The sequence below is a fragment of the Ursus maritimus genome, unplaced genomic scaffold, assembly GCF_017311325.1.
Source record: "Ursus maritimus isolate PB19 unplaced genomic scaffold, ASM1731132v1 scaffold_13, whole genome shotgun sequence".
NCBI lineage: Eukaryota > Metazoa > Chordata > Mammalia > Carnivora > Ursidae > Ursus > Ursus maritimus.
In genome coordinates, this window is record NW_024423675.1 from 36,991,299 (window position 1) to 37,011,678 (window position 20,380).

The 20,380-nt window shown below is 35.8% G+C and overlaps 1 protein-coding gene across 1 annotated transcript in view; it reads left to right on the forward strand.

Moving 5' to 3' along the window:
* The window catches only part of LAMA2 (laminin subunit alpha 2), a 601,373-nt gene that overhangs the window by 236,103 nt on the left and 344,890 nt on the right, over window positions 1-20,380 (forward strand). The window contains exons 5-9 of the mRNA XM_040627485.1: window positions 2,927-3,106; window positions 6,181-6,270; window positions 7,650-7,767; window positions 13,313-13,491; window positions 18,169-18,268. Of these exons, the coding sequence (XP_040483419.1) occupies window positions 2,927-3,106; window positions 6,181-6,270; window positions 7,650-7,767; window positions 13,313-13,491; window positions 18,169-18,268 (667 nt within the window). The remainder of the gene's footprint in view (window positions 1-2,926; window positions 3,107-6,180; window positions 6,271-7,649; window positions 7,768-13,312; window positions 13,492-18,168; window positions 18,269-20,380) is intronic.

Consider the following 20,380-nt stretch of genomic DNA (forward strand, 5'->3'; position numbering starts at 1 on the left):
ACACAACATGGCCAAACAGCTGGCTGGTTTTGTAGCCCAGAAACAGCTTGGGACTAACTCTCCTCACAAGATCTCTTGGCAGAGTAGCTTGATGAAAATACCAAAGCTGTGAGGAGAAGCGTTCTTTTGCCTGTTCCTTTATGTCGCCATCATATGGTTTATTCACCTAAATGAGAACATGTGTACCATTTTTTTTAAGTTCCTGTATGTTTAAATGAGGAACATACTGATTCCGTGCACAGTACAGATATGGATCCCACAGCATTTACACCAAATAAACCTTAACAATTTTCAGGAACATTAGTCCTGGACATGTGGTGATGTCTTCTTTTCTTTCAAATAGCACTTCTGGAAGCAATAAAGGGAGAGCTTGATAAGATACAAACTTAAGCATGAATTCAAGGGCACTGGTGATTTCTTGGATGCCAAAATCTCTAAGGGGAACTAATTTTAATGGCTTCATGCCTCTCTTTGCTCTATCTTTACGTTTAATCGATACATTCTTATGTCATAGAGACAACTTAATTTTAAACATATTTCTGGCTCACCTGCTAGATACCAGAACTGTGGAAGATGCAAGACCTACTTAGAGCTTCTAGAATTTCCTACATTAGAGGAGGGTATTCAGTATATTGAGATTCACTGTTTTAGAAGATTTTGCATTCTATCATCCTCAAATGTGTGAAGTGAATTTATTCTCTACTAAATATCCAAGGTAGACTCAATTAGCTGGGACATTTCATATTTTTATCCTGAACCATTTTGAGTTTATTCTTTGTGGCATCAGAATTAGTTTCTCATCTCAGAGTTTGCTATATTTATTTTTCTAGTGATTCAGTAGTTTATTGGCAGTCAGTTTGTAAAATCTCTCAGGGATTATCTAAATGCAGGATGTTAGGAACGGAAACACATATCATTGCCTTTCCTGTCAGAAAACATAATTAACACACATGATTTGTCATCTTGCAAAAGTGGATGAAAATTCCAGTGGGTGATCTCAAGTCATAGTTTCTCAGTGTACGTACGGACTGTCGTGTTCTGGGACAGCCCTCAGCCCAGCACACATTCTTCTCTTCTTGTATTCCTGTCTCTTTAGGCTCCTGTAAGTGTGTGTGTCTGACTGTGTGTGTGTGTGTGTGTGTGTGTGTGTGTGTGTGTGTGTGTGTTGTGTATCTGTCTCCATGTGTACGTTTTCCATCTAAAACCTACCAGTTTCAAGTTTTTTGAACAATTTTGATTTAATTTATCATATAGGCAATATTGCATTTACCAAGGACAGAAAAAGTCGAAGTAGTGTACTTCTTCCTTTGCGTGTATCGAGAGTTTCCTCATTCTTTTTATCATGCACACAATTCATTGTATAGATGTATAACATTTAGCCAGCCATACATTATTGATGGATAGTAGATTGTTTCTAGTCTTTTGCTATTACCAAAATATGCCATAGAAAAAAATATATATATGATATATGTAGGATAGTTCCCATAAGTAGAATTTCTGGGTCAAATTTTAGGCATTTGTAATGTTGATAGTTATTGCTAAATTCACCTCCATAGTGATTTGTGCCGCTCACACCTGTAAGTGTCTGAGAATGCCTGTATCTCCTTAGTCTTGCCATCAGGGAGTATGATAATTATTTCGGAGTTTTGACAACATGAAAAAATGGGAAAAAGTTTATTACGGTATTTTAAATCAGGAGTCGTGGGGCACCTGGGTGGCTCAGTCAGCTAAACATCTGCCTTCAGCGCTAGTCATGATCTCAGTGTCCTGGGATCGAGCCCCGCATCCGGCTCCCTGCTCAGTGGGAGGTCTGTTTCTCCCTCTTTCTCTGCCCCCAACTCATGCTCTCTCTCTCTCTCAAATAAATAAAATCTTTAAAAAAACTTAAATGAGCAGTCCTGTTATTATGAGTGAGGTTCACTGTCTTATTGAAAGCTTAATGGCCACTAATATTTATTTTTCTTTGAATAGTCCCTTTATATTTTTTTGTGTTTTTGTCTTAGTTGTTGGTCTTTTTTTGTTGTTGAATTATAGGAGCTCTTCAGGTATTAGGGAAACAATTTCTTTATCTGTAATAGGAATACTTTGGTTTTATCGGTTTTCCCTCATCAAAATTCTCTGCTCTCATGAGATGCCTGCAAGAGAATGTGGGCTTCGTGCACCTCTAGAGGGTAGTTCTTTGCTAATTTCTCCTTTTTTTACATGATTAGATTTTATTTCTTCTAGTGTTAATCGTGCTAAATTATTCTCCTAAAAAATTTACCATTCCATCCAGGTTTCAATGTATTTTCATAGAGTGTATTTTTCATAGAATATGCTAAATCCTTGTAATTTTTTGTCTTCTTTATCAATTTCTAAAACCCAAATAACAACAACAAAAAAAACCTTTTGAAATCTCTCACTGTGATTGTAGATTGTCTAGTTTTCTTCTAATGTGTCAATTTTGCTGTATATATTTAAGGCTGTATAATTAGATACTTTCAATCTTAGAAGTACTTTAAGTTCCTGTATTATCTGAAATTTTGTACCTTTTTTTAAAATCAAGTTTTCTGGTTTCCCACTATATACCAGATTCTTAAATAATTTTAGGGCATAACAATTTTCAGAAAAAGAATGACTGATTTAAGGTTTTATGGAAATCCTAGCAAAATCAAGTAGATGCATTGCCTTAGAACAAAAAAAATATGGGGAATTGCAGTATATAGAGAATGCCTAAAATATAAACAAATGAATTGCTTATACATATATTAGAAGCTCCATAAACTTGTTCAATTACTTCACTGTATTCCAGTGAGTAAATACCAACCCACATCTGCCTAATTGGGAAATGTAAGCCTTGACTTTATTTTCCCAAGAAAAATCAGAAAAAGCCAGGTATTTTATTTTTGGTAACCTTAATTGTTAAATTATTTCCCACAATGTGTAGATTCACATCTCTTTGATCAATGGGAGACCAAGTGCCGATGACCCTTCTCCTGAACTGCTAGAATTTACCTCCGCTCGCTATATTCGCCTGAGATTTCAGCGGATCCGTACCTTGAATGCTGATTTGATGATGTTTGCTCACAAAGACCCAAGAGAAATTGACCCGATTGTCACCCGAAGAGTAAGTTATGACGAATCCTATCATGGCCTGTAAATGATATTGGTAATTGTTAAATAATTTTAAAAGATCTCTTTCAGTGATTTGTAGGAGTGTTTGTTATCAGACTACAATTAAACATAACCCTCCTTTGTCCAAAGCCAAGCTCGGCCACTTCTTAGATATGTAACATTTATCAAACTTTATAACAGTTCTAAACTTGAATTTCCTCATTTGTAAAGGGAAGATTACAGTGCCTAGTTCATAATCTTATTAATTTTTTAGGATTTTATTTATTAATTTGACAGAGACAGCCAGCGAGAGAGGGAACACAAGCAGGGGGAGTGGGAGAGGAAGAAGCAGGCTCCCAGCGGAGGAGCCTGATGTGGGGCTCGATCCCACAATGCCGGGATCACGCCCTGAGCCGAAGGCAGACGCTTAACCGCTGCGCCACCCAGGCGCCCCTCAGAATCTTACTTTTGACGACAGAATTTGTTTTTGTCACTGTCGGTGATCTGTACTATTACCGTAATTGGCTCTGGGGCAGTAGCTACAGGAAGTGCTGTAGCTTTGAGACATTTTTGGCCACAATCCACACTAAGAAATATATTTTCTACCATAACTCAGTATACACACACACACACACACATACACACCTCAATATAGCTTACACTTTAATGTGAATAGAATTAGCTGGTGATGTTGTGGAAATGTAGATTCTGACTCAGGAGGTCTAGGGCAGAGTTGAAAAATAATTCTAGCACATTTTTAGATGATGTAAGTGTCGTTGTTCTGTGGACCATTTTGCCCAATCAAATAATTTAACTTTATGTTTCATTAATGAATCAGAAGGCATAGTTTTAAAAAGCGCTACTGGGGTGGGGGAATGGATTGTGTACACTGTTTTATTGTCTTTTATAAATAGACTATTGGGGGAAAAAGGTGGTGGCATCCCTTTTAATAGATTTTTGAAAAGAGCTAACAGAAGTGCTGTTTTCCAATGTTAAACTAGAATTTATGGATTATGACATAGGGGATCAGTCCAGGTTACTAAAGTAATAACTGCCTTTCTTCCCACCTATTCTTCACCACAGTCACTAGTTTATATCCCACTCCTTAGAGGCTGCTATAGAACCAAGACATTGTTATCAATTCAGCTACACATCCATAAAACAAATCCATGCTTAACAGAATATCTGCTCTATGACTAGAGGTGAAGGTGGAAATGGGATTGTAGAGAGAAACGGAGATGTGAGACACAGCACTTAATTCTAGAATGATGCACTTAGTTCTGAAAGGTCTGACTACTGCCTCCAGTTACAAATGGCTGAAGCCGCACACTGAATATGGAAGGTCAGCACTTTTCACAGTTCATGAATACCCCTTACGTATATTTTCTTCTTATTACTTAACTTACCCGCACCTCACCACTCCATCCTCCCAAAAATAACTTTTAAAGTTTGACTATCCCCATACAACGCACGTTGGGTGTTTTAGTGCCCTGCATTTTCCAAACCTGAAATAACTTTATCTTGAGTTACATTTCAGCATATTGTAAATTATCTTATCCAGAAGTAATCATTATTTTACTGCAGTGTTTAAATTCTTTACTTGTGTAAAAAATCACTTTTAATTATAATTTTGGCATGATTTAAAAATATACACCGAGGAAGATTGAGTAATTTTGAAGTGAAATTTAATCTTTTCTGACAGTATATCTAACGGAGGAAAATAAATCAATGTAAATAAATATGTTCCTTTTATCATCTTTTGCAGAAGGCAGAGTGGGGGTTGGGATGCACATCTATTATTTATAACTTCATTGTACGTGAGCATTTAAAATAGTGCAGTAAAATGCAACATAGAAATAAGCTTTTTGAAAGTGCTCGTTCAGTAAACACTACATATAAATTTAAATATGTAAAAATAGGATATTGAATTTCAGCTCTTCATGACTCAAAAGCGAAACATTACGCATTTATATTTAAAACAAATTTCCCAGTTTTAAAAGCATCTACAAAAGTACTGTATCAGCTTTCTGAGCAAATATCCCTATTCATATCTATATTATTAAGTGATTAAGTTAGTGAAAAGCAGACTTTTACATTACCTAAACTTCTAGCAAGTTTCATCTCAAGTTCTAGGTCTAGGTATGTCAAGTAAGAACAGTAACAAAAAATATTATAAAAGATACTCTATGTAAACAACAAAATAAACGGAAAAAAATAAATGGAAAAAGGGAATTTGTAGCTAGGGAACTCAGATTTGTTTTCACCTACTTGTTCTTGCTGGGTTTTTTAATGTGAATAGTTGTAATAATAGAACTGTCTACCACAGAGGTGGTTATTTGGCTTTTATAAGATAATGTACTCTCTCAGTTATAAAATGTTATATGCATATTAATTTAAAAATTTAAATAGTCCAGTACTATAATTGTAAATTATCTTTAAACATAGGTGGGTAGCTTAAAATAATTAAAAACATAGCCCTATATTAATTTCAAATAGGAAAGTAATCACATGGGCATTTTAACATAAAAATGAAAAAAACAGCAAGCGTTCCAGCTATGTAGTTTACTCCTTACATTATGTTAAATCAGTCTTGCAGTTCATTACTTTTTATTTCCTCTTAACATGGTTAAGACACATTCTGTTATGAGCACAATTTCCTCTAAAGATGTGGAGTTTCGTCAAATCCATCAAGGAAGACGTCCGCATATGATTAATGAACACTGAGCTTCCTATAATGGCAATAAAGGAAGTTTTCTTTCACAAAACTACATAACACAACTTTTATGAAGAGTTATTGCCCTTACCAGCCCCTACCCACAGTAACAACTTGCTTTCAATAATAAATAGGCTAGCATACACTTTGTGTGTCTGGGGGAAGGAAATTTCTCAAATACCCACCAAATGTAAATCAGAGGCATTCTTTCTCGGGCTCTGATCACAGAGCAAGGAGTTAACTTGCTCAGTTGTTCCGTCATGCCTCAAGCTGAAGATGAAAGCAGAAAGTAACGTTTTTCAGCGAATGTTCCTTTTGTTGCTTACACCTTGCAGTCATCTTAACAGGATTTCTGTCTGGCTTGCTTTTTGCAGTACTACTACTCGGTCAAGGATATTTCGGTCGGAGGGATGTGCATCTGTTATGGTCATGCCAGGGCTTGTCCACTTGATCTGGTGACAAATGTATGTATATTTATAGGGTGCTTAGCAAAATGAAACTCTGAACTGTCAAATGCTTCATGAGCCGCTTTGCCGACAGGGATGCTGTGAATGGGTGTCAGGTCCCCACTTAGACGGTGTAACAGAGAGCCATGCCAGGGTGAAATGGAGCTGGCAGGATGATAGACTTTGAAGTCAGCCACCACAGTATCAGAAAACAGATTAGTTTTGTTTTTTTTTTTTTCCCCAAAAAGGCTCCCAAACTGGTCTATCTATTTTGAAACCTCTCTAGCGACGACAGCCTGCTGTATGATTTAGCTTTAGAGACGGCCTGCCATCAATCAACCTGACCATTTCTTTTAAAAGTTTTCATCAAAAAAATTAATGCAAACAAATGAAAACTGCACATGAAGTAAATAGGAATGGCCGTGGAACAGGAGGCCGAGGTAGGGCCGGGGCGATACGGAGCCGGATTAAAGAGTGTATTCAAGAGAGTGATGAAACTGCCAGGTCAGAAAATGCTAGAGTGCCTTTGGCTTGAATTTTTCATTAATGCCAATGTATTAAATAAGCATCACCTAAAAGATGGTGAATGAACATCTATTTATCTCAGTCATAAACAGATGAAATACAAAATCATCTATTGTATATTATGGGGAAGAAAGGTAGTGAGTAGTAAGATCAGTGACCATAGTTACTTATGTACAGTTTGTTTTTCCTCTAAAACTGTAATACAAATGGTATTTCTCTCAAAGCTGGTTTTCTGACTAATGCATCATAATATTACTACCTAAGGCAGGTTCAAATGCCCTGGCATATTCGAATGGGCAAGGTTGTGGTGCATCTCTCCACAGGGTGTGAGTGCTATCTCTCCTGTGTTCCCCAAGCTGTGAGAGCCCACAAGGCAGCCTTGCAGGCCCAGTTCCACGCGATGAATTGGGCTGTACTCGGAGCACACACAGACAGGAGATTCAGTCCTGGGACATTAGATTTCTATTATACCACGGCCTTCGGTGCCTAGGGATCTATTCTCCTCTTCCCACACCCCTGAATGTTAACAGTACTTTGCCTCAAAGTGGACGCATCCAAACCAGAAAACCTATAGATCTCAGGAATCAGAGAAAGGAGTTCGGTCTTCAAGATCATTCTCAGTTGGGCCTAGACCCTCTTCCAGACCTGAGTCTAGTGATTCCAGAATAGTCTGGACCTCCTTAGGCTGGTGTTGATCAAATATATCACTCGCAAGGCTGGTCCTTCGTCCTGTCCAGACTGACAGGAGTTGCACGTTTTGGCACACCGTCTCAAAGTTCTCTCTTCTCTTCCTTCTACCTCCTGGGGAAGGCCCTTCCTCCAAGATTCCAAAAATACTAAAATTATGTTTCCTCCCCCCAATTTTTGACTAGAAATCCCTCTGTGAGTGTGAGCATAATACGTGTGGTGACAGCTGTGATCAGTGCTGTCCGGGATTCCATCAGAAACCTTGGCGAGCTGGGACGTTTCTGACTAAAACAGAATGTGAAGGTATGTTCCTTAGAATCAACAACATATGTGGGTCTCCCTTTGTGGGGACTCAGGTACTGTCAGCATGTTGTGATTTTAGGTAAGTGCATGTTTCCAGTTTCTACATTTTATCCAAGGCAATAGCTGGTAGGCTCTTTTACCCTGCTGTTTTACTCAGTTTTGTTTTGTTTTTTAATTTGACAAATATTACTAAACACCTAGACTTTACCACTGTGTGGGCCTTACGAGAGATAGATAAAAGCATAGTGAAAGCATACTTTTTACAAAAATACACTTACTGTCATCAGAGTAAATCTCAAGCTTATGGCATTATATAAACACACACACACACACACACACACACACACACACACACACTCTCTCTCTCTACTAGAAATGCACATAAACACTCAGCAAAACCTACACTATATAGAGACTAATATTTAATATGTTGATATGTTTGTAAAATGGTTCTGAAACTAGTATGGCTCCAGATTCTTCTGCCTGCTCCCTTTGTAGCTCCTTCCCTAGTAAACAGCTTTTGTATATCAATCATCTAATAAGTGGAGGAAAAAAACAGAGGGGAGAGTTTATACCTTTCCAATTAGCACTATATCATTACCTAAAAAATGAAGGAAAAACACTCTGATACATTAGTTATACTTATTAAAGGGTGGTGGGTTTGGGCACAGTAACTGGGAAGAATATGAGAGCAAAAGGTAACAGAGAAGGCAAAAAAATCAAATTTGTAGATAAAGAATATTTATTTTAATAGTAATAAATATTTTAAATGTATGGTTTCTCATTAATAACAGTAGAAGATACTATTTTAGAAATGGCAGCAGTGATAATCATTAGCATAAACTAGGCTGTGGCAACCAAGAAGAAAAGCTAGTAATAAAAAATAATAGAACAATTGGCTGTGCAAATACGTGACAACAGACAGTCATTAATACTTGAATGTTATCATTTTTGAAGACAACCATATGGCCAGTTTTTTCAGAAGGGAAATACTCAAGAAGTGTAGCAGATGACTTTGTAGCCTAATATTGTCAACTGGCCCAACATGGTGACAGGGATACTAGAGAAACCTGTGTTCTGGAGATCTGCTCAGGCCAAGACGAAACCTAAAACAAAGACTTGTGCTGAGCTATAAATCCAAACTAGCCACGAAGCCCAATTCAATTGAATTCCAATATTAATATTTTAGTGAGTCCTAGCTACATTTTTTCAGTTCCATGGGTATATATGGCCCCCAAAACAGGTGTGGTAGACATTTTAAGCTAATACCAACTTTGTATATTTATTTAAAAATTTTTTATCATGTATCGTTTGTCAGACATGGTAGGTTCTTAAAACTTGAATCCTAGCAAACGTTAATCATAAAATCCCCCAACCATGAAATATTTTCTTTCGAGATTAAGATTCTGCATATGCTATCAGTGTCTTGAGTCCCTCCGTTTTCTACACTCACCTTTTTTTAGAAAAGATTTACTTATTTATTGTAGAGAGGTGGGAGGGGCAGAGGGAGAAAGAGAGATTCCCAAGCCGACTCCATGTTGAGCACTGAGCCTGATGCAGGGCTTGATCTCACGACCCTGAGATCATGACCTGAGCCCAAACCAAGAGTTGGTACTTATCGACTGAGCTACCCAGGCGCCCTCCCCCCTTTTTTTTTGCCTTTAGATTTGTGTCTGCCTGGTTGTGAAGATGCTTTGTTAGAAATCACCCATTGTTACTGAGTTGTATCTGCAGAAATGGGCCACCAACACCCACTGTGGTAAAAGGGGCAACCGGAGGCCAGCTTTGTTTTCTTCCTGTCTCCCCTACCCCGTTCCTGACCATCCCTCAGGTTCTCCACAGCTTCTCCCAGTGAGAGCAGACATTTGTTCCTAAGAGCGCATTTAAGTGAAATGGCACTCATGTTCTCAAACTTCTTTAAATTTAATGATATGTCTCTTCCCCTGGTAGAATATCAGCCATCAACAAGTGGGAGTAGCATTTGAGGGCAGGAATTCTCCCGTTGCCCCTAACACTGTCACACAGTTATAATTTTGTAAAGTAGATTTGCGAAATCCTTCACCAGTCTCCACTTGTGTATATATGTTTACACAAGGAAACAAAAAGTATAGCTCAAATCTGTGAGCAACAGGGATGGGCAAAACAGCACGAAAGCAGATTGCCACTTGTTACTATATACATTTTTTTAAATAGTGGAATTCTGGAACAATTATCATTTCTCATGGGACAGATGGGAGGCTATATTTCCAAATGGAAAAAAAACTGTTCTTCTTTTTTACCCACAAATTAAAGATAGGAATCCAAACCATAAAACCTTGCACAAATATCATGCTTTTGGCAATGTATGCATTCCTAAAAGCTTACATGAAAATTTCCTTTTCCAAGTTGAATTGTGTTCCAATCACCTTCGCATTAGGAAAAACCCTTCTGTATCATGACAAATCCTTCTATAAAATGAATAATTGCCTGCTAATTCATTTGAGTTTAATTTGGATTTTCATCAATCTGGCTTACTTAAGGCAGGATACATCTCTAAAACGCAAAGAATATTTCTTGCCTTGCAAAGCCCGTACTAAAGACCGTTTCTATCATGCATCTTGGACATTCTGTGAAATAGCGAACTGCTGATGGCAGAGCGAAAAATTGCTCTTTGTGAGTGGGTACCATCCGTGTTCTCTGAGGCTATAAATGGGTAGTTGTGTTGGTGCGGGGCCTTTAAACAGCCTTGGGAGCTGGAGGCAGGGGCCCTTACTGCATGCATGGTGTGTGAAAATCAGGGCTTCCCAAGCATCAGTGTTTTACCTACATTAGCTCATGGTTATAAATACTAAATCTAAATAATGAGAATCAATTTGCATTCCTCTATATTTCCCCTCTACTTACACTGGGAGCAGAAATCTTGCCTGTTTCTTGCAATATATTTTTATAACAGGATTTTTAAGAATTCTTGTGTATTGTCCTGAAGATATAAAACTGCTTATAATGCCTAGTGATTTATGACTACAGGTTCCCTAGAATACAGTTTGAAAACTTTCCATCAGTATAGCAAGAATCCTGTATTCTAAACCAAAGTCAACAGACCAGGGAAGGTATTTGCTACAAACACAAGGAGATAACATTCTTACTATATTAAGACGTCTTCTATAGCAATAAGAAAAAATTCAATAAACCAGTTAAAAATGAGCAAAGATTAAAACAGGCATTTCTCAGAAAAAGAAGAGACTTAAAACCATCTAAAGAGGTTATCACACTTATTCATAATTAAAGAAGTACCAATTAAAACAATGAAAATACTCTTTTCAACTTATCAAAGCTTATCGTTCATTCACCCAACAAATACCTGAATGCTTACTATGTCCAGAATTAAATAAGAGGGTTGATAATACACAGTGTTGGCGAGGCTATTGTTAAAGTTTTATCGTTTCTATTGGAGGGAGAGTTTTCTGACATAGCATTTTTGGAGGGAAATTTTTCAGGTTCGTTGAAGTTAAGATTTGACTAGAAATTATACTTGTAGGATTTTAGCCTATAGACGTCTTTGTATAGCTGTACAGAGCTCATCATGACTCTCATGAGAACACAATGGCTACTACCACTGCTTCCAACATTTATGCAGCTGAGCGTTTCCCCACGTCCCAGCCATGCCACTGGGTGTTTTGCATTCTCACAACATCCGAAAGAGGGAAGCACAAAAATGACACCAAGACACTGATGCCTGGTGGCTCAGTCAGTGAAGCGTCTGCCTTTAGCTCGGGGTCATGGTCCTAGGGTCCTGGGATCGACCCCCATGTCAAGCTCTCTGCTCAGCAGGAAGCCTCCTTCTCCCTCTCCTTTTGCCTGCTGCTCCCCCTGCTTGTGTGCTTTGTCTCTCTCTCTCTTTCATTCTGTCAAATCAATCAATCAATCAATCTTTTAAAAAAATGACACCAAGATTTAAATTTTCTTCTCAGAGTCACTCATCTGGCAAATGGGAAGCAGTATGACATTAGAACCCCCAATCCTCCCCTACCTCCTTGTTCTTCTAGGATGTACTCAACGTTACTTATAAAAGAGAAATCTGGAAACAATATAATTATGCATTAATAGGGATCTGTTAAACACCCCATTCAAGAAATACCCTGTGTGGCCTTTGGGGAAACATATGCTAATAGAGAAAGAGCTATGCTATTTACTATTAGTAAATTTTGAAAATAGTTCAGAACAGTTTATAAATGTTTCCCTTTGTGGGGGGAAAAAGACTAAGCTGTGTGCCCCACACATGAGCCCATATACACACACGTACAACCCCCAACACATATATGTGGAAATCCATGTAAGAACATCTAAGAAACTCAGCATCTGTGGAAGGAGATTCTGCATAATATATCTTTTTCCCTAGTTCCCATCCTAAAATAAATTTTACCCATTTTCTTAAAGCCTTTCTCAGTTCTTTCTGGGGGAATAATTTTTTCACATCTCTGAACTCCTGTAATACGACATGAAACAGAAAAGGAGGAGGAAGAAGGGAAGCGAATAGGAAGACGAGGAGGATCAAGGGGGAAGGGGGTAGGAAAAATCAAGAACTTATTTACAAGGCATTATGCTAATGATTCTACAGGCATTTTCTCACTAACACTTTTAAATATTCCTATCTGGTAATTACTATTGACCTTTCCATGTTTACGGAAACTGAGCCTTAGTGAAATTAAGAAGGTCCCTACATCACATGACTACTAAGTACTAGATAGATAAGACTGGTGCAAAACAGTGTGATCTCAGCCACGAAGCAAACCAGCTCTCATTTTGCCCTGATTCCTTGGCACTTATCTTACAGTTCATCTCTCTTATCAGATAGAACTTGAAGGGATTTGCCAGGGGTTAGCCCTGTAGACTCAGGAGCCTGACTCCTGAGTGAGGTTGGTAAGACTGATTTGGTTACCTTCTATAATTTCTTCACTTCTCTTTGTCTCAGTCCCTGATAGATGAAAAGAGGTTAATATGAGTCCCTAACTCATAAAGGTACTTTGAGAATTAAAATCAGTGGCAATAAATATAAAACACTTACAACCGAACATAGCATATAAAAAACCCCAAGTTTTAGTTATCAGAAGCACGAAAAAGGAACTATGCCCTAAGTGTCCATTTTTACCCATAGGATCGAACACTGAGATTCACATATAATAATTATCCACTGCAGATTACCTGGATAGTAATCATCCAATGCCATAGTTCAATAATTTATTGTTTGTCATAATAGGAGATTATGGGTTGAACCATGAGAAATTTCCGTTTTGTAAGATAAAATCAATCAACTATTGGCAATTTCATATGATTCAGCTTAATTTATAGGTTTTAATTATCTCAAGTTCCATTAAAAAGTATGAATTTATTAATATATTCAATAAATTCAAATACTTTCTAGATTGTTTTGTAGTGATTACATATGTATGCTAATGCAATATGATTTCTCACAGAGTACAAAAATCTATTATATAACAGAAAATGATTTTTAAATGTATCTGAAACCTGAAATTAATGTTAATGAATTTATTTTTCCCTAATGCAGCATGCAATTGTCATGGGAAAGCTGAAGAATGCTACTATGATGAAAATGTTGCCAGAAGAAATCTGAGTTTAAATATACATGGAAAATACATTGGAGGGGGTGTGTGCATTAACTGCACCCAGAACACTGCTGGTATAAACTGTGAGACATGCATTGATGGTTTCTTCAGACCCAAAGGGGTAAAGTATGCTTTTACTTTTACGAAGTGTTATTTTTGGCGTTTTCATACAGAGATGTATTATACGGAAAAATAGTTTTGAAAGCTTCTCTGAACAGTTTGATTGCAAATTCTAGGAGGTGACTGGACGTGTTTCAAAATGGAAACTGGATAAATCTTTGAGGATGTGGTATAAAACATTTCCATCTCTCCAGAAAATTCCATTGTGCCCCATTCCTGTTAATCCTTACCCCTTGGCAAACTGGTTTTTAGAACGTAAATTAGTTCTGCCTCTTAGTGAATTTCATAAAAATGAAATCATCACATGAATACAATTTTGTTTTCCTTCTTTCACTCGATATAACATTTAAAGAGTTATCGATGGTGTGTTCATCGCAGTTCTTTTTTTAAAAAAGATTACCGAGTATTATTCCTTTGCATGAGCGTACTGCAATTTTTAATCCATTCTGTTGGTAGATATTTATGTCATTTTCAGTTTTTGATGAGCTCCTACAAAACACCGCTTATATTAAATAAAACATGACCACAGGAAGACTTATATTTTATGTATTTTCTGTGGTCAAGTTTTATTTACATTGCTTGCATAAGTATCTAGGGATAGAATACTTGTTTTATAGGATATTTATATGTCTGACTTTAAAAGAAACTGCCAACGTTTTGCCAAATTAGTAACAATATTTTACATGTTCACAAAAATGTGTGAGTTCCAGTTCTTCCATATCATTTCTAATATTTGGTATTGACTGTCTTTTTGAATTAACTGTTCTAGTGTGGGTGCCGCAGGTGTGGCGAGTGGGTATTTGGCAATCACTAAGTCATTCCCATCAATGCTTGGTGCTATCGCAGATCTTCTATTATAAATTTACAGCTGACCCCATTTTGGATTTAATTTTCATATTAAGGGCTTATTGTCTGTTCCTATATCTTGTCTTGTAAAGTTTCCCTTCAAGCCAAGGTATTTTTTTTTTATTCCGGAAACATTTTTAGTTTTTAGATCTATGACCCATCTCAGCAAATCTTTGTGTGTGGTATGAAATAATGATTGAGATCTACATGGTTAACCTGTTGTTCCAGGACCATTTTTTTTTCTTTTAAGTACTTCTTTTCCTCCTTTCAATTGCTTTGAGGCGGGATGCCTGAGTGGCTCAGTCAGTTAAGTGTCTGCCTTCGGTTGAGGCCATGATCTCAGGGGTCCTGGGATGGAGCCCTGCATCTGGCTCCCTGGGTCCCAGGAGCCCGGAGCCTGGTTCTCCCTCTTCCTCTGCTGTCACTCCCCCTTGCTTGTGCGCTCGCTCTCTCTCTGAAATAAATAAATAAAATCTTTAAAAATAAATAAACTGCTTTGAGGTATTTTTGCAATTGATGTGGTTTGATTGTGTAGGTCAATTTCTGCAGGTCAATTTCTGGAGCCCTAGTTCTGTCCCATGGATTTATTTGTCCATCCTTGCATTAATAGCACGCTATCTTGATTACTTCAGCTTTAATAAGCCTAGAATTCAGAAACATAAGTGCACTAACTTTATTCTTCCTTTTGAAGATTGTTTTGGACATAATAATTTATTTATATTTCTATATAAATTTTAGAATGAACTTGTCAAGGACAGTTGAGATTGTTGTATAGAATCTAAATACAAATATGGAGAGAACTAACGCTAATATTGAATCTTGTAATCCGTGAATAGAGCAGGTCTCTCCAATTATTTGTATCTCCTTTAAATACTCACAACAGTGTTTTCAGTACAGAGATGTTCCATGTCTTTTGTTAATTCTCAGCGTATTTATGTATTATTGTAAAACATAATTTTAAAATTGTTTAATGTTATTATCATCAGGATTTCCGAATATTGATGTTATATCCTAACCTAAATTCCTCTATTAGTTCTAGTAGTTTTAAACTAGATTATTTAGACGCTTGCTTTACACTGTGTTAGGGAACATTAACAGAAAGCTCAAGGTGGTTGTCTAATCTTGCTAACTTGGTTGAGAATTCCAATCTCTGCTTACTTTATGGTATTCAGACCTGAAAACTCTACGCACATCATTGAGCTTTCCAGCTGTTACTTTCCACTGGGTTCCTTGGAGTCTCCTGAATGGGTGTACTATTAAGGGATCAGTTAAGCCTTTGAAGGGTGTTGATATGCAGATTTTGGTGCTCCCCATCTCTGAACATAGATCTCAGCTAGTATTTTTTTTTTTCTTTCAAACCTCAAATTCTTCCAAGTTCTGCCTGCTTTTGATTAATTTCCCAGGACCTTAAATGTTTTACTTTCATATTTTGTCCAGAATTAATAATTGTTATCTGAGAGTAGATTGGACCATATGAGACACCGCCATTACTGAGCCTGGAAGCTTCATGTTTTTATTACAAATCAGTTAAGTGAATCAGAGCCTAGAATATGGTGTCTTAATACTTATAAGAATATTTATGCTACACTATATGTTAAAAATTCAAATCTCTCAAGTGCCTAATGTTTGGGTAGAAGTCCATTTCATTTTTTTTAAAGATTTATTTATTTATTTGAGAGAGAGACGGAGCACTTGAGCAGAGGGAGGGAGAGAGGGAGAAGCAGAGAAGCAGACTCTCCACGGACCATGGAGTCAACACAGGACCCTGAGAGCATGACCTGAGCCGAAATCAAGAGTTGGACGCTCAACTGACTGAGCCACCCAAGGGCCCCAAAAATCCATTTCATTTTTTTAAAGATATAAAAGGAAAAATTTTTTTGCATTGCAGTTTTAAGCTAAATAACATCTCTACAATATTTTAAAATTCATTGTCCTAAAATCTGATTTAAGATTTATATAGTAAATCCATATATTTCATATTTAATATATATAATGGAATGTTTGAGAACTAATTAGTAATCTGAATTATTTTGATAAAATTAAAAATCATATGCAAAGTTGATATATTTATAGGATCTCATGTTAGAAAGATTCCTGGTCAGCAATCAGGCAGATTTCCCCAATTACCACAAAGAGGGATAATGCATTAGAGACTTTGATTTACTCAAGCTCATCATTGGAATCATAAACCATATTTATTACAGCCAAGATCTCATTTAAAATAAACTTTTTGTCTTTTGTCTACAGAGGGTTTTGGGGTTTTGTTTCTCATTTTTTGTTTTCATGTCTTGGTGTTTTTTTTCTAGGGAGAGAGCCCTTCTCCCATACCTACTCTGAAACTGTTACTCATACTTCAAGCTTCAGTCTAAATGTCACTTCTTTTGTGAAACATTGTTGACTTCATTTTGTTGTGTTATTACTCCCTCCTCTTTTGTGCCCTAGCGCTCTGTTTGTATGTCTATCACTTGGCACATTCTATTTAATCAGTGTCTTTCAAGCCTGTAAGCTTATGTAAGGTGGACGTCAGGCCTTACCTATCTGTGCTTTGCACAGTTCTTACTTCATAATGGGGAATGAATAAGTGTGTCTTAAATGATGATTTTAAAACTTATCTGTGAATATAGTTGATATTCTATCAGACATGTAAATAATTCTGGTTATAACACTTCAATTTACATTAGTAAACAGGTTTCCATTTATAAATTAAACATAGATATATACATATGTATAGCTATATTTTGTGGGGGGGGAAATATACGTATTTATATGAATAGATTTATTTATATGTAGAGAGAGACGCAGAGAGCATGTGCACAGTATTTAGGTATAACATAGGCAAATGTTTTTTTTTCTTCTTATCCTATTGCATCTGGAAAACAAGTGTTGTAATTACAGCATATTATCACAGTCTAGGTTTGTTTAATTAAAATATTTTAACATTAAAATTAGTTGTATTGAAGGTTTAATATGCCTGAGGAATCTTATCAGATCCTTTATATGTTCTTCCTTTCAGTTTTAGATTAATAACATCACTATAGTTGCTATTGATGTCCTCATAGCACAAGGAAATAGAGCAGTTACGTGAGGCCACATAGCTAGTCAGCAGCCACAGTAGATGTGAGCTCACGTTTTCCTACACTGTTGGCGCTTGGCTGATGCTGCCTCCGCAGGAAGCCAAATGTTTAATTTGCCTACCTAATATTATCTTTTTTTCAGCACCAAATATAAATTTCTATTTAATTAGTCACATCATGATCAATGTGAACAGACTTCCTAAAAAATAAATTTGGGGAAATTACTAATTTTGAACTATGTTGTAAGAAAAGAAAAACATACACAAAAAAACAAGCAAAAGGATTTTTATTAAGGAATACATATTAGAGACTGTCAAGTAAATATTGCTATTTTTGTTTATTATAATGATACTGTGATTGTAAAAGAAAGATGCATCCTGAAATGTGTAAGGATTAAAATACTCTCTATCTGCAGTTTTCTTTCAACTTCAGCAAAGAATGAAAAATGATGGAACTCATGTGGCAAAATCTTGATAATTGTTGAATATAGGTAGCAAATAAATAGAAGTATATTGTACCGTTTTCTTTACATTTGTGTATCTATTCAGAAGAAAGGGATTTTAGAAATTGCAAATATATATTAAAGATAATTTCCTATATTACTTTCTCAATATAATTTATTATATAATTATTAGAATATTTCAATTATTACAATATAATTTATTATTAAATTTATTTTGTCCTTAAAAGTTTGCTAGAATGAAACATACTGATGCTTTTATGACATTTGACTAAGAGCCTTTTAATATTCCTGTTAGGTATCTCCAAATTATCCAAGACCATGCCAGCCATGCCATTGTGATCCAATTGGTTCCTTAAATGAAGTCTGTGTGAAGGATGAAAAACATGCTCGACGAGGTGAGAGCAATAGAAGAGAGCTGTTGTTCTGATAAAAAGACAACGGAAGCCAGATATGATTATTTTTAGAGTAACATTTTGCAGTAAATTTCATTCACTTAATAATATATCTATCATATCTATCAATATTCCCTCTAGGAAGCAGTTTTTTATTCATCTCAATAATTATTTTCCTATAAATCAATTACAATTAATTATGCTTTAAAAGCAAAAAGAGTTGAATATTTTGCATTATACGCATATATACGCATATATACGTATATTCATATATACGTATTTACATGTCTGTGCATATCGCTCTTCTGGTCAATCAGAAACCTGTGACGTATGTAATTTTTAAATGTCTTGTTTATTGAATTGTTTTTTGTAGTTTCTGTGGTTTCCAGCGTGAAAAGACCGCATTCACTGAGGGATGTGTGTGCTGCAGTGGGAGGAGAGAACAGACTTCACACGCTGAGATGTAGTCAATAGTATAGAAAGCAAAATGTATACATAAAGGACTAAAAATAGGTAGTAGTCATGAGTTAATGAAGGGAAAGAGGCTGACAGAAATTTAAGCCAAATACTTTCTTTGAGGATTGAAATTTATGATGAACTCCAAACATTGAAGAATCAAATGCCAAAATAACTCCTTGATGTTGTTTGCTTGCCAAAGTTAAGTAGAACATTAGGACGTATCTGAAACAGTTTCTTTATATCGCTAAGAGTGGATTCTTCTCTTAGGAAAGACTAAAATAAGGCATGGCTACAATATAGGGTTTTTCCTCCACTGGCTTTCAAGTTTTAACACTGGCAATGTTTCTCCGGCACAGGGTAGGTTACCTGTTTTCTTTATAAAACTGTAAGATTATCAACAGAAGCCGTACAGTCTTAAATCTTAAAAGATTAAAACTCTGATTATTTTAAATCTCATATGGTGAATTATTGAGGTCATTTTTCATATTATGGCTCCTTATCTTTTTTGTAGTAACAACTAAATCATGTTATTTTCAGTAATGTCATTTAACTTTTTTCTGCACTTTTTTATTTTTTTAAGTTTTGTACATTTTAAGGAAGAATATTTTTGAAAATGCAATAAAATATTGAAAAGTAGAAGAATAAGCATACAATGCAGTAGTAATTCATCATAAATACTCTTATTAACATGTTTGTGTTAACTTCACATAATGAATTTTTCCCCAAACTATTGAGAGTTTCTCTAAAATCTGGTTTTGACACCTGAATAGTACGTCGTTATGTGGATATACCATAAATTATTTACCCACTCAACTTTATATAGCTATTGAGAATGTTTCTAATTTTATTGTAATCAAGGTTTTAGTGAAGATATTTGTGTATAAATATTATTCAATTATTATAAAAGCCATACACAGTAAATATAAAATTTTAACAATAAGGAAGAGAATAAAATAAATAGCAATAGTATCCTCTTCAATTTATTCATCCCCCAATCTCACTTCCAAATTTAATCACATTGAGCCATTTCTTCTATTAAGTTCTGGAGAAACTTATCTTCCAAACAATATCTAAATAATATTCTTAGTACTTTCATCACCATTAAATATTGCCTACTGACTCTCCATCTTAAAAGACAAATGTTTCATTCACACTACTTCCCTCCTTCTCTCCATTATTCAGACATTTTTCTTATATATGGTATCTTTATCATGTTAAATAAAAAGTTGAGTCATTATTTTATGATCCATTAAGTTTAGACTCCTCTTTTGAGATCCTACTATGTGCAAGTCACTATACTCACTGCTGATTTTTCAACTCCCTTGACAATATCTGTCAATTGCATCTTCATCTTTTCAAAGATTGTACAGTTATATTTAATTTGAGACCTAATTAATTTTTCTAATTTTAAAATTGAAATGTAGTCAAAATTTATAATATTATAATTAGATATATATTATTCAGTATAGACCTGGGTTACAAAATTAGACACATTCCCATTATACATTTTTTTTTATAATTTTATTTTGTTATATTAGTCACAATACAGTACATCCCCAGTTTTTGATGCAATGTTCCATGATTCATTATTTGCGTATAGCACCCCATGCACCATGCAATATGTGCCCTCCTTAATACCCATCACCGGCCTATCCC